A 15,566-nucleotide genomic window follows, 5' to 3' on the forward strand; every position below is an offset into this window, starting at 1 on the left:
CTAAATCTACTTTTTCTTCCATAGTTGGCAACACCATTATGACATCACGACCTGTTCCCAGTGAGACCATCATACTGCTCCCATCAAATGTCATCAACTTCTCCCAAGCAGAGAAACCTGAACCCACCAACCAGGGGCAGGATAGCCTGAAGAAACGTCTACAGGCAGAAGTCAAAGTTATTGGGGGTAAATCTAATTCAGAACATGTTGGAGAGGGGTTACGGGAAGTGGGAAGAGATGATGTATGTTTTCGGACTGGTCATCCATTGTGAGTGTGGAGACCCTTAAGTTTTGCTGGAGGGACTTCGGGGTAAAAGCCACTTGGAGAAAACTGTCCCAGAACTTTTCCACAAGAGGTTGTCTTAGAAATGTTTTTTCCCTTATTCTGAATATAAGGAGTTGACTTTCTGTTGTTGTCTTTGTATTTGTGCAATACAGTACTTCTCTATATTTTCTTTTACAAAAGTAATGGTGGTAAATAATTACATATTGTATATACATTTTTCTGTATTTCACAACTGCATGCTTAATAATCCACACTGATTCTTTGCAAAGAATTTTTCCCTTACTGCAAATTACAGAAAAAATATACTTCCTCTCCCTCTTTTCTCCTTACCTTTTTGAGAATGGAAATGATATTCACCTTTTGTTTGTCTGTTTCTCCTCTCATCCAGAGTTTATTAAAGAAGCTGTATTGCATGAAGGGAGGAGAGAAAGAAGGGATCTATCCTGGATTGGGAGGGAAACACAGAGTTTTGGTTTCTAGACTTGCCTCTGCACTTATATGATCTGAGGTGAGGCACTCTGTTTGACTGGATTTCAGGACCTGGTGGGACTGGTTTCCTTGCCTCATGTACAATGACGTGGGTTTCTATGAGGCTTAGGTGACATAAGGTCTAGAAAACTTCTTGGTAAATGATAATAGAGCTGTGAATCTCTGAGGTGGACGTCCAGGAGGGAAAACTACCTCCTAAGACAGAGCTCCAGTTATACATGAGAACATGCTGTATTTGGTTTCCATCCCTGTTAGTTTGCTAAGGGTGGTGGCCTCTAAATGATGAGAACACATGGACACATAGAAGGGAACAATGCACACTGGGGCCTTTCGGAGGGTGGAGGGTGGGAGGAGGGAAAAGATCAGGAAAAATAACTAATGGATACTAGGCTTAATACCTGGGTGATGAAATAATCTGTACAGCAAACCCCCACGACACAAGTTTACCTATGTAACAGACATGCACTTGTACCCTTGAACTTAAAATAAAAGTTAATAAAATGAGCTTCCAGAACCTTAGCTATAGGAATGTGGGCTGCAGTTTCCAGCGAGCTGAACAGAGAGGGCCAAGCTGTGTCCACTGGAATCTGGGAGATGAGGGGAGGGATTTCTGCACCACCAATCCTCCAGAGAAAGTGAAGGCTTCCAGGTGCCCCCTGTTCTCAGAGAGGTAGAAAGAGAGTTACTAGTCATGGACTCAGAAGTCCTGAGAGATGGGAAAGCAGATCCCAGCAGCCGCTGTGAGCTGGAAGCAGGGGCCACGAGCAGACCAGAGCCTGAGAGGCAGAAATGCAGAAACCTTCCTGAGCACCTGCCAGACACCCGAGACTGTGGCTTCTGTGGCAGAGCTGCATACCCTCCAGGATGTCTTTTCATATTTCTCACTCCAGAGTTTCCACAGGGTTTGTATCCTCACTGGGACCTTGCAGAAGGCGATAATGCATTGGTACCATGGGAGAGGCAAAAAGGCCCTGTTTTTTTTTTTGTTTGTTTATTTGCTTGTTTGTTTTTGACATGGAGTCTCACTCTGTCGCCCAGGCTGGAGCGCAATGCCACAATCTCGGCTCACTGCAATCTCCATCTCCCGAGTTCAAGCAATTCTCCTGTCTCAGCCTCCAGAGTAGCTGAGATTACAGGTGCACACCACCACGCCCGGCTGATTTTTGTATTTTTAGTAGAAATGGGGTTTCACTATGTTGGCCAGGCTGGTCTCGAACTCCTGACCTCAGGTGATCCACCCACCTTGGCCTCCCAAAGTGCTGGGATTACAGGTGTGAGCCACCGTGCCCAGCCTGGCCCCATCTTTCCAAATGCTGGTTTTAATCCTCAATCTTCCTTTCTCTTCCCACAGATTATCCAGATCTTTTGTGGTGTGAATGTATTGAGCTTGGGAATCATTTTGGCATCTGCTTCCTTCTCTCCAAATTTTACCCAAGTGATTTCTATGCTGTTGAAGTCTGCTTACCCATTCGTAGGACCCTTGTTGGTGAGTGGTTTCTGAGGAGGGAAGCATGGGGCAAAGAGGGGAGGGAGATGCCAATAGCTTAAACTCTCCACCTGCCACCCTGCTATGTTTGATCTGCCAGCACCAAGGAGTCAATGGTGAAGCTTGTTCTCCTGTGTGTGTAGTTCAGGGAGGATTGAGTGGGGTAGGATGGCAGGGGGTTCCTGATTTTAGATCAATTTCTTATCAGACTCAAATACGCATTTCGTTTGAAGATCATCTTATTTTTCACCTTATCATCTTGAGCTATGATGAAGCTAGTGACTTCTTTCCAGGTTTAGGCAAAACATTCATGAATTAGGATAAGGTTGGGAAGAAACTTTTTATATTAAAAAAAAATGAGCATCAATGGAAAAAATCATACACTCACAGAGAAACCACACAGATGCTTGTGGGCATCATGGAGGAAGGGGAACTTATACCTCTGAGAATTTTGAAAATGCTTTTACTGCATTGATGGATTGCCAGGGAAGGCTGAGCAGATGTCTATGTCCCAGTGATGGGCTAGAAATTCCTTTGAAATAGCTGCAGCTCTGGTATTTCAAAAGGACTTAGCAGTCCTTTTCTCAAAGAACTGCTTTTCTCTTAGATTGAGCTTTCTCATAATTAAGCTTCTCTTTTATAGATGTTTTTTCATTCAACTTCCTGCACCTCGGTACCTGTTGCTAGCTCTTGCTTTACATTTGTTTATCTGATGCATCAAGAAGTTCACCGATCTGTCTATCGTGTCAATTTTTCTTCTTTTATTAACTAAAGTTTCATTTGATTTTGGATCTCACTGGTTTTCCCCAAATGACCTTTTTCTGTGTCAAGATCCATGCAAGGCTACTACATTATACTACATTACATTTGCTCATGATGTCTCAGGCTCCTCCAGACTTTCTCAGATCTTCCTTTTCCTTGAGGACTTCAGTAGGTTGAAGTAGTACTGGCTGATATTTTTATAGAATGTTCCTAAGTTGGGGTTTGTCTGATATTTTTCTGATTTTTAGACTTGGGTGAATTTTTGGCTGATGATAACAGAGGTAAAGCACCATTTTCATCAAGTCATATCAAGGGTGATGCTGCCAACATATTGTCACTGACACAATTTACCTTGATCGTGTGTTTGGGGTAGTGTGTTTGGAGCTTACTGAATCTGAAGTGGAAAAAAAAGGAAGGTTGTGGGAGGAAAAACAGTCAACAGACCACTGTTGGTTTCTCCTCTGTAAAGATTTCTCCTCTGTAAAGCTGCTACTACTAACTTAACTCCTCTGTAAAGTTACTACTCTTTAAAGTTACTACTACTAACTTACTCCTCTGTAAAGTTACTACTACTAACTACTAAAGTTACTTTGTCTTTCTCCTCTGTAAAGTTACTACTACTAACTACTAAAGTTACTTTGTCTTTCTCCTCTGTAAAGTTACTACTTGTTTCCCTCCTGTTTCTATAATCTATTCTTTAAAAGCAAGTCACTAAGCACAGTCCACCTTTGAAGGGACAACTAGTCCATATGTTTACAGACTTGGCATTTGTTTATACAGACAAATAACTAAATGCCTGTGTTATAGGAATCACAATTTTTCTTTGGTATTTGTCCTCCTTTCTTCTAACTGTCAAAGAATTTTCTGTTCCTTTATGGCTCTAAATCTGTAGGTCATGAATACTCTAGAGGATGAAAAAAATTTCTTTCATTTTGTAAACACACCCTTGAAAGTTTTCTGCCATCCATTCTTGTCTTTCCTTCTGTTCTCATTGACCATTTTACCTTAGCCTGGGGAGCCAGCAATGTAAGATCCATGTCTCAGCTTTTCCCATCTTTTATTTTCTTTTAAAGAAAACCTAGTAACAGTACTTTTCTGCCCTTCCAAAAAATGGAAGAGGAGGGAATACTTCCAAACTCATTTTATGAGGCCAGCATTATCTTGATATCAAAGCCAGACAAAAACATTACGAGAAATCTACAGGTTAATATCCCTAATGAACATTGATGAAAAATCTTCAACAAGATACCAGCAAACTGAATTCAACCACATATTAAAAGGATCATTCACCATGATCAAGTGAGATTTATCTCAGGGATACAAGGATGGTTCAACATATATAATCAAATGTGATGCATCACATCAATATAATGATGGACAAAATCCATATGATTCTCTCCAATTCTTTTCTCTTTCCATACCATTGTTTTCATGTCCTTCTCTAAAGAACATCTTACACCAAAATTTTCTCATTTCATTAAGAAAATGAATATTTTTCCTGGCTTTTAAGGTCCTCATTTTGTTTATTTGGATATATTTCTGCTACCCTTTTTTTTCTGTTGCTATCTGAACAGTACATGTGCAAACAGGATAAATCTATGTCTTTAAATGGATATTACCTCATTGATCATTTGTTCCCCAAGGCTTTTCCCATGAGAGTTTTCTATAAACATCATGATAGTGACATCGCAGTTACTATTTACGTGGAAACTGACCTGACCATTTTCTCTTTTATTTTAGTTTGTCATCTCTGGCTTTCTATCAATTATCACAGAGAAAAGGTTAACCAAGCTTTTGGTGAGTATGAGAACTGTAAACTGCAACTCAATGGATCAAAATGAAACTTGGAACCTGTTAGGGCCAGTCTCTCTACTTTGAAAAGTTGAAAACTCAGTTCTAGAGCAGTTAGTTGTTAGAGTTAGGAGCCAGGCCTGGATGCTCCATATCCTTGTTCAGAGCACATTTCTCCAATTATTGTACCCTACATCAAAGTCTGTATTCAGAGAATTATAATATCCCTTCAGCCAGTGTCCAAGAATCTATCACAGAAAAATTGTCCTTATTTATGATGCTTTTTTGGTGATAATTGGTTTTCAAATTTAGGTTTTCAATGGCAAGGGAGCTGACAGTGTTATAAAGAGGTCTATTTGTTGGGGTTCACTGTTTAAGCCCAAGTGTTACAACCCTTGAAAAAAATGAGTCAACGTGCTGTTTATGTATGGTACTATCTCTCATTCTTTCATCTATCTCACTAGAAAGATAATACTTTTATTTTGTTCGAGTATAAATTCTTGCACCCTAAAAGTTGTCTTTGGTCCTTTGTATTGGCTAAGAAAAAAAAATGCTTTACCTGCCTTTATCCCTTATTCCAGCAAAAACTAGAGTTGGAAGTGGCAGGGAGAGAAAAGCTGGATTATAGCAAGAAGTGTTTGTTGTCTGTAAAGTTTCATTAAGTCTTCACTCAATCCTGTATCCCTCAAAGGATTGATGTTGGAGATTATGTAAGAGAATGTCATAAAATTTAATTGCACAGAAACTCAATTTGGAAGCTCTGGCTACAAAAATCTCCCAAAGCCAGCATGGAAGTCAGAGAGAGTGCCCAGAAAAATGCCAGCTCTTTCTTTCCCTCGTTGGTATTTAGAGATTATTATTAGGAACCCTCAGTTACAATCCAACACTAATCTGTGCTGTGCAATGTAACTGTCTATGATGGAAATGAAATGTAACTTTCTATGATGATGGAAATCCATAACGGCTGCACTGTTACAATATGGCAGTCACATGTGGCTACTGATGATGTGAAATATGGATAGTGCAACTGAATTTTAAATTTTACCTAATTTTATTTCAAATATAAGTAGCCCATGTGGCTACTGGCAACCATACTGAGTAGCCTAGTACAAGAGTAATGTTTTCAAACTTTTAGAAGGAAATATATGGGCCTCTTACTCCAGAGAACAATCCCACAGTGAACATGCAGGAAGCTCAAGGATGCAGGATGTGGTCTTGGGGTGGGCTCAGACTCACCAGAGACATCGAGACTTTAGTGAGTTCTACTCTTGTCACACTTTGTACCAGCCCTTTTTGAGATTGAAGCAGAGTGCCATCTCAAGGCAAATCTAGCTTATTCTAAGAAATATAGACTCTAGACATCAGGACTACTACTGGCTACTAGGAGGCCCAGGAGTATATACACTTTGGTCATTATGTTGGGAAATTGGGGTCCCAGAGCATCAACTGGTGAGTTCCTAAAAGAAGAAGTGCCCATGTGGGATTAAATAACACTCTACTGTATTGCTGCGGGGTGTGCCCTGGAGCCTACCTACCTGTACCAATAGCTTTCAGAATGCTGTGAGCTCAGTAAATAAAACCAAGGAACTGAGTACCCAAGGAAACAAGCTGGGTCAGGTCTATACTGTGACCTCAATTTTCTGACCTCCAGTCCAGACCTTTTTCTTGTACTTCCTGCTGCCTCCCACACATTACACCATCCTTGGGCCTGCACCTAGACCTCTGCCCACAGCCACCCCATGCTGCGTTCAGTGTGGCCAGTCATATGCCTGCCCAGGTTCCAGGGCCTGCCGGAGACTCAGAACCACCCCCTCACTCATCGTTGAGAGGTGTGCCTTTGAGAGAGGCAATGTGCATGCAAGAGTGAGCTATTGGGTTGGTGCAAATGTAATTGTGGTTTTGCCATTGAAAGTAGTGGCAAAACCTGAAATTACTTTTGCACCATGCTAATACACCATCCACCTTTTCTGTGTGGTTGATGCTTGCACAAGGGCTTTCTGAGTTGGCTAAGAGAGAAACTGCATCTGGTACATTGCCACCTTTGCTTGTGGTCACGCTCATAGTAATTTTCCAGGCAAGCCTCATGGAGTCCCTGCTATCTGTCCCAGGGAAAGAATTTAGGAGAGTAACATTCTCTACCACACCATTGAGGTCCTGTTTAAGGGGAACCAGTTCATATGTTTATTCTTTCAGCCAAGTTTTTTGTTGCAGATTCTGAGTTTTTGGCTGGACACTGGAGAGGCATACAGCAAGAAATGATCCTTCCCAGACTTCCTGAGGGAGACAGATAAGGGAATAACTTGCAGTGTAATGGCAAAAAGGGATAAGAGAGACTCACAGCTCATTGGGAATGATTCTTACCCAGCATGTCTCTTTCAGGTGCATAGCAGCCTGGCTGGAAGCATTCTGAGTGCTGTGTCTGCCCTGGTGGGTTTCATTCTCCTGTCTGTCACCCTGGCTGCATTAAATCCTGCCTCACTGCAGTGTAAGTTGGACGGAAAGGATATACCAGCCAGACTTCTTTCTTATTATTATCATTCAGCTTACACCAAGGACTGCCGCAGAGCCAAAGCCAGTCTGGCTGTAAGTATTTTTTAGATGGGATGTTCTAATTTTATGAGGTTTCTGAAAGGCTTGATTTCTTATTATTCCTTCCTTTGAAAATCTCTCTGTTAATTCTGGTTTGGGCATCTGGAGGAAGGCCAAGGTTATGTAAATCAAAGGGGGACTGCACGGATGAGATTAAGGGGATTACATACTAACAGAGTGGAATTGAAAATGTCAGATAAGGTTGATGATGAAAAACTAAAACTTATGGTTTGTAGAATTTCTTAATTACTCAACTAATGCAATTTTGGAGGCATAAATTATGAGTTTGTCAAACTGAGAATGTTGGTACATAGAGTGGTGAATTCAGATTGGCAAACAGAGCAGAAAGACCCGGGTGATCAGAAAATGCCAACAAGAAAATGTGGTATGTGTGTGTGGTAGGGGGTCAGTTTGGTCTAAAAAGACATCAGACTAAAGATGAAGAAACAGATAATAGGAAATACGGGGTTAGATGGTAAGGGTTTCTCCTTCTAATGATTACAAAAATGAATAATACTAATCAGGTGAAACGGTAACATTATTATTGCTTTTTGTTATAGCTGAAAGAAGTGTGATATCTTAAATCAGGAGATAAGAAATATAGGGAGATGGAGAGTGTAACTGAGAATTATTGCAGGAGAATTCTCTCTCTTTGGAAGAAGAAAAACAATGAAGTTTGGCTAACAGAAATAATATGTCTGAAGTTGAAAGATTAAGGAGTATGTGCATGGTCAGCAACGCATTGAGAGGAAAACAGGCAACATAAAAGTAAAGAAGTTGCAGAATATTTATTGTCCTGCAACCATAAAAATGAGATCAGCCAAGAACTCACCGGGAAGATGGACAGATAGAAAGGTGTGGTCAAAGTCATGCTTGTACAGCACCCATTATAAACTGGGCCTTGCTTCCAAGGTAATGGTATAATGAGGAAAAAGTGAATGCAAATGAGGCTGACAGTAATTGGTACAAATTCCACCTTGGGAAAAATTCTGGAGAGAAATTTGGGAGAAATTTGGTAGTGATAAAGTATAAATTCATGACGATTTTACATTGGAAATAAGAGAGATTCTGCTGAGCTTGCTTGCTGGAACAATTTCTAGGTAATGGGCACAACGTGTATCTTCTGTTTAACTGTGTGTAAATACAAAAGTTCATGTGATCAAATTATCTCCCTTTATTATCAGATGACCAGTTCTGCACAAAGAATGTCTCAGGACAGAAATGGTAGAACTCATCTTTGTGAGTTGGTGTTGGTGATTAGCAACTCTGACAGTTTACTACCTTCACTGTTTTTTTCCAAGTCTTAAAACCACCAAAAACAGCAAAAATAAAAAATAAACAACAACAAAAATAAAAAACATCCAAACAGGTTCAGATACATAGACAGGGATGCCAATACTGAATTTTACAAAGGGCTTACACAGCCAAAACCTCCTAGATTCTCACAAATCTCTGAGAAATAAATGTTAGTATGCATGTTTGATACATGAGGAAACAGGAGCTAGAGAAAGAGAGAGACTTGTCCAGGCTTACACAGCTACTCAGCAGTAAAGGTGAGACTGGAACGGAGCTGCTGATTCTCAGTCCTGGGAGCTATTACACCACTCTGCTCTCTTACTGAGTGAACAATGTCATCAGAACTATCTACGTCTCAAAGAAGTGAGAAACAAGTGGATTAGTATGAAGTGGATTAGTTGATTTAGTTACTACTCATCTTCCCTTCTCCTCTCAAGAAACTGAATGAGTGAAGGAGTTGAATTAAGACAATTGTGAGGAGGAGCAGTTTTATCTTCCTGATGGTGTCCTTTCTTCATTCTCTAATGGGTGAGGTGGTCTTCATCTCTATGGTCACCTCTAAACTAGGCATGAAAGCTTCGGCTGACCCAAGCAACACCGATATTTTATTTCTTGACTTTCAGGGAACTCTGTCTCTGATGCTGGTTTCTACTGTGTTGGAGTTCTGCCTAGCTGTGCTCACTGCTGTGCTGCGGGGGAAACAGACTGTCTGACTTCCCTGGGTGAGTGTGCTGGCCAGCCTCGCTGAATCTTGCCTAGTGTATCTTATCTCTGCACTGTGTTGAGTATGTCACCAAGAGTGGTAGAAGGAACAATCAGCCAGTCATGAGATACACGTGGGAGGTCATTTAAATGGTGATGGAAGACCGAGAAGAAAAGCAGATGGTAATTGAGTAGATAACAAGCTGAGAGTTCACTGGATATGAAAATAGTTAAAATGAGAAATCAACTGGTTCAATCTTCCCATTTTGTCATTGAAGGGAATGAGACTCTGGGAAGTTAAATGACTGGCCTGGCATTATGCTATGAGTTTGTACCTGTGCTGAGGACACTAGAACCTGGCTTGCCTCCCTTCTAAGCAGAAACAATTTCTGCCACAACCACTAGTCTCTTTAATAGTATTGACTTGGTAAAGGGCCTTTACACATGTGACTGGATCCAGTGAATGTCTTATGCTCTGCTTTTCCTCCTGGTGATTTTAAAATTCTTTTTCCTTTTAAAAGATATATTAAAAATGTATTGTTGAATCAAATTCCAAGAGATACCACCCCTATGGACTTATTGCTTTATTTAACTGAATTTAAAAGCCTTGATTTATCCAGAATTTTATTATAGAGAATAGAAGGAATACTAGACTGATAAATTGTAATTATTTGAAGAACCTAGTGATCTGCTCTACTTGTCTTGAATTAGCTAAGAATTCTGTGTATACAGTTGGAAAAAATGGCATATCCACATGTATCTTGAACCTGAGTAAAGTCTGAAGACCTAACATACTTTGTTTCTTCTAGAGTGCGCTTTTCCTGCTTCACAGTTACTCATGTCCTCAAAGACGACTCATGACGCTGGATATGAAGAACTATTGACTTCTTGGGAAAAAAGGGAGAAATGTTAATTAGAAAGTTGATTTTTATGATAATATGGAAAACCTAACCGTTATAAAAAAGCAAACTTGACTTTCCTAAATGTAAGCATTTAAAGTAATGCATATTTGTTTTAAAAAATTATTTCGCGGTCATTTATGATATGTGTTCATTGGGGATCTCTTGGTTTGCCTGATATTGACTTCAGCAAAAGCACAGGGCTGTAAATTACTATTTACTAGACTAGCCAGATAGTCTTAGACATTTCCCGGAAAACTAGGCAGAATGATGATTCAATGGATCCAGTGAAGCAAAGGATACAGCTTTTTCTTATACTCCTCAATTGTCAACAGGAGTTAACTGATTTGCTGTGGTGCGCAGACTCTTTTATCACAGGTGCTACTGATTTATCCCATGTATTTTATTCATTAGTGCATAAAGGCAAACGCCATAATGAACTCTCCGAGTGTATGAAAGTAGCCGGCTTCAAAATAAAATCTTTGAGTGCATACTTATTTTAATACTTATTTTGTTGTTTTTTCCTTTAAACACAGAATAATCAATAATGACAGACATAAACCCAAATTTTAACTCACTTTTCTCCTCACCAATATTCAAACAAAACTAATGAGTGAACAAATGCTAACCAGGAATACTTATCTGTTATGAAGAGACGACCACTTCATACTTACTTCCTTATTTCAAAATAAGAAAGACCAATTGTTTGAGTATAACAAATATAAGCCTCACCTCGCTTATGCACACACACACACACACGTACACACGTGTAAAAAAGTATTTCAATTTTACATGAGCTCCATTTCTTTGAAAGATTTTGTCATATTTCCCTTGCTCTGACCCTCTGTAGCAGGGGTCATACTTCATACTCACTGTCTCAGATATCCTGATACTCAGAGAGTTTCTCTGCTCTTTTTTTCCAGTCTCAAACAGAACTGTCAGTTTCTTTGATTTTAGCTTTATCTTCAAATCTGTTTCATTATGTCTTCTCCCTGTCCTTTGCACCCCCCACTGACACACACCATTTGTTTTATTTATTTGCCTATTGTGGACATTCAACTTTTATTGATACTTATTGGATACCAGACACTATGCTTAATGCCAGGGCTACCAAAGTGAATAAGATACATGATTTGGCTTCAAGATATTTATAGTCAAATAAGGAAAACAGAGATGACAATGAAGTTAGGGATTTCACTAACTGTTATTTGAGCACAGAATAAAGAATATCATCTTCTGCCTAAAAGAATGTAGAGGATAAACAAGTGTGTGTGTGTGAGAGAGAGAGAGAGGGAGAGAAAGATAGAAAAGACAGAATGTCCTTCCTTTGAAAATCCACCTCCCCACTATTAATCACATGGTGCCACCTTCCACCACAGGAGAGGACCACTGAAGCATTGTCATTTGTCTGGGGTAATATCAGAGGTTCATTGTCTCATGCCAAGAAAACTGAAGACATGGACTGAGTTTAAGAGCAGAAGTTTAATGGCTAAAAGAAAGAAGAGTGCTTCCTCATGCAGAGGAAGGGATCCCGAATGGATTTCTGGGTTTGGGGCAAGGTGAGGTTGGTTTTATAGATGAGTCTGAGGAGGTCGTGTCTGATTTACATCAGGTGTAGTAGATTGGTTGGACCAGGTGTGCCATTTACATAGCATGGGAAGTGCTGGCCATCCCACCCTAATCTTTTATTATGCAGATGGGGTCTCCACCTGGCTGGCACCATATTGCCTGCTTTTTTGCTGCACACATGGTGACAAAGAAAAGGGAAGAGGGAACCTCCATGTTTAATATATCTGGCTTCCAGGTATCCCTTTTCTATTGGCACAACTGCTGGCATTCACCTTTGCAAGCTTCCAGCTTGCTTATCTATTCTTGCAGCTTGATTTTTCAGGCTCCTTTTACTAGACAAGAAGTGATTTGGGGGCTGCTTTTTAATAAAAAGAAAATCTTACCGAGAACTCCCTTACCCTCACTAGCTACTTAAATAATTTCTTTTTAGCTCCTGTATTATTTCTCGCCTCAGGAGTAGTAACCCTAACTGCTGTTAGAGGGTGTTGGACAATGACTCTTTCTGACTACTTCCTGCTGAAAAGGGGCATCTAGTGGGGACAGCAGCTAGGGCTCCTCCTGAGTTCAATCTAACGGTCCTCAGAAGAAAGGCGTGTCCGTGTGTGGTTCTGCCTGAGCACCATTTAAAGTTTGATTGCTTCTAGGCCAAAAGAGATAAATTTTACAAGAAGGTTTAGAATATAGGGTTTGAATATGAGTATTAAGATTACCATTATTAGTGGGGGTACCATAGGCCATAACCATGCCAGTTGAGTTTGATACCTGTCAGCCATTTTAATGGATTGTAATACTAGTTTGCCTCCACCAGGTGTCGCTTACTTTACTAGACGCGTTAATATAAAAGGAACCTTTTTCTTTGCGAGTGTCCAGCAATTATTAATTCTATTATAAAGATGATAATTAGGCAGAATATTATAGCAATTAGAATTTTCCAACCGGAATTCCATATTGCAGGTGCCACAATGTATAGTTGTATTGCAAATACTAGAGTGCATATAACAATTCCCGGAAAGGTAGTGTAGTAGATAATTTCCGTCTAAAACTTTTACTCGCCAAGATGTAAAATTTCTCCCTGCGAATATGTGTTAAAAAGAAGTGCTAATATCTGGCTGTGAATCTCGAGAGGAAATGTTGAAATGACAAAAAGTATCTGGTGAGGTAAAGGTGGGACTGAGTAAGATGGGTAGCCCTTACTTACTTACTTATCTTTTATGATTTTCAGCTTAAGATCTCCTATTTTTTGTCATTGATATCCAGGACGTTCCTCTGGGCTGTCAGAGGTTGCTCTCTCAGCTTTCCAGGCTTTGACTGGAGTGTGATGTATCCAGGAATTAATACCTGTAACTTTTACTGCTGAGGGGGTTGAAAGAACAATGTAGGCCCCTTCCCAGCTTGGGGTCAGGAAGAGAGAGAGAAGGGAGAGCTTTCACCAATACCGAATCTCCTGGGTTAAATAAAGGTGATCCTATTTCTTGGAGTTGGGCTTTTGCTGTGTTAATTCCTGCTGGAAGTGAGCCAGAGAGGTTACATGCTCAACCAACTCAGAGATTTCTTAATTTAATAGAAAATCATTGGTAAGGAAAGACCATCCACACAGCATCTTAAAAGGGCTCACTTTGTCTGCCATTGTCACTTTGGAAGGATTTAAGTAGACCACAGCGAGGAGTTATTTCATTAACTAACACTTTATTACCTCAGAGGCCTTTTCTGTATGGCATGAAAATGCTTCTACGCAGTTGGTGAAACTATCTATCCATACCAGGAGATATTGGATGCCCTTCGTCTTTGGCATGTGGGTGAAGTCTGTCTGCCAGTCCTCCCATGGATAGCTTCGTATTCTTTGGGTTTGAGGAGGAAGGAGCCACCTGTTCGGGGGATTATTTTTAAGACAGACTTCACAAGCATTAACAACCTGTTTGGATGTTTTTGGTAAGTTCTCTCCTGATAACAATCTCTGGGCACATTGATAAGTTTTATCCTTTCCCAAGTGAAAAGCTTGATGGAGGATTTTAAGGACTTTCCATTGGCTGGAGACTGGCAAGTGTAGTTTGCCATCCTGACTGTAGCCATCCTGAGGGCTGGAAAACATACACTTGAGAAGTGGCCCATTCTATGTCTGCAGGGAAGTACTGAGGTTTAATTTCTCTATGGAGCCTTCCCAGATTAGGGGGGCTTGAAGTCCATAGATGTCTAGAGGCTTCCTTGCTGCTGACTTAGCTGCCTGATCAGCTAACCTATTTCCTTCAGCTACTTCATCTTTTCCCTTTTGATGTCCCTTACAATGCAGCACTGTTATCTTTCATGGAAGGAAAACTGAGGATAATAACCTGCTAATTTCCTGGTGGTTTTTGTTTGTTTTGTTTTTTTGTTTTTTTTTGTTTTTTTGCTTTGTTTTGTTTTGTTTTTTGAGATGGAGTCTCACTCTGTCGCCCAGGCTGGTTGCAGTGACACGATCTCGGCTCACTGCAAGCTCCGCCTCCCAGGTTCACACCATTCTCCTGCCTCAGCCTCCCGAGTAGCTGGGACTACAGGCGTGTGCCACCATGCCGGGCTAATTTTTTGTATTTTTAGTAGAGACGGAGTTTCACCGTGTTAGCCAGGATGTTCTCGATCTCCTGACCTCGTGATCCACACTCCTCAGCTCCCAAAGTGCTGGGATTACAGGCTTGAGCCACCGCGCCCCGCCCCTGGTGGTATTTTACAGGAGATCCATTAGCAGTAAGAAAGTGTCTTTCCTTCCAAATGGCACCATGAGCATGGAGAACTAAGAAAGTTGACTTGAGTGTAAATGTTACCTACCTTTACTTTGCTTAATTCAAGTGCTCTTGTAAGAGCTATCAGTTCAGCTAATTGACTGCTTGTGGCTGGAGAGAGAGACACACTTTCAAAGACATCATTTAGAGTGGCTACTGCATATCCTGCCTGTGGAGCTTCACAGCTCCTATCTGTGAAGAGGGTCTAGTCTGGATTTTCTAGGAGAGCTTCCCTGAGATACTCTCTGGCTGCATAGGTTTGTATTATAACTTGTTCACAGTCATATTCAGGTTCCCCAGCTTCCTCTGGAAGGAAAGTGGCTGCTTAGGTGAGAACAAGTGTTTAACTCAATTGTGGAAATCTCTAACAGCAGAGCCTGGTAGTTAAGGAGCTGGCTGGCTGTTAGCCAAAGGCTTCCCCTAGAGGCCTGCCATATCATGTGGGGTGTAAATCATTTCCCAGGGTTAATTTGGTGGCTTCTGGGACGAGTAGGGCCACTGTGGCAATGGCTTGGAGGCATGTGTAAATAATAGGTCTCCCCAACTGCACCTAAGGGTTGAGAAAAATATTAGATTAGAATTTTTCCTGAGATGCCCCTCACGTTCATGCTATGGGAAGAGGGGAGGCCTGGATTAGAGAGGAGAAAAGAGAGACTGGCTCTGGTGTCCAGAAGGAGGTCTACTTTCCTTCTTTTAATTTCCAGAATCACCTGGGGCTTCTGTGCTGTTCATGGCAGTTTGAGCCACTGGAGCTGGAGGTTTGAGCCCCGGGAACCATCAGTCCTGTTGGACCATCTGTGAGACTGGTTCTGAAACTGGTGACCTCTGTTTCTGGGGGCAGTCTGATCTCCAGTGGTCCATGCTATAGACTGGACAGGGTCAAGGTGGCTTCTTGCTGCCTGGCACTCCTTCTTAAAGTGCCCTGACTTGCCACATCAATAGCA

At 41.0% G+C, this 15,566-nt stretch overlaps 1 protein-coding gene across 1 annotated transcript; it reads left to right on the plus strand.

Moving 5' to 3' along the window:
• The first annotated feature begins 38 nt into the window (after nt 1-38).
• On the plus strand, nt 39-10,403 carry LOC129480440 (membrane-spanning 4-domains subfamily A member 6A-like). Its single transcript, XM_063630742.1, has 6 exons — nt 39-206; nt 2,127-2,261; nt 4,764-4,820; nt 7,194-7,299; nt 9,323-9,421; nt 10,211-10,403. The coding sequence occupies exons 1-6, from the start codon at nt 39-41 to the stop codon at nt 10,312-10,314; spliced, it is 669 nt and encodes a 222-aa protein (XP_063486812.1). The 3' UTR covers nt 10,315-10,403.
• Nucleotides 10,404-15,566: the final 5,163 nt, after the last annotated feature.

Source organism: Symphalangus syndactylus, chromosome 1 (assembly GCF_028878055.3).
Source record: "Symphalangus syndactylus isolate Jambi chromosome 1, NHGRI_mSymSyn1-v2.1_pri, whole genome shotgun sequence".
NCBI classification, from domain to species: domain Eukaryota; kingdom Metazoa; phylum Chordata; class Mammalia; order Primates; family Hylobatidae; genus Symphalangus; species Symphalangus syndactylus.

Excerpts from the sequence above, each read along its gene's own strand:
- LOC129480440 (XM_063630742.1), top strand. The coding sequence starts at position 39 with ATGACATCACGACCTGTTCCCAGTGAGACCATCATACTGCTCCCATCA. Across the intron at positions 4,821-7,193 it reads AAAGGTTAACCAAGCTTTTG|GTGCATAGCAGCCTGGCTGG; the intron begins GTGAGTATGAGA and ends TGTCTCTTTCAG. Across the intron at positions 7,300-9,322 it reads AAATCCTGCCTCACTGCAGT|GGAACTCTGTCTCTGATGCT; the intron begins GTAAGTTGGACG and ends CTTGACTTTCAG.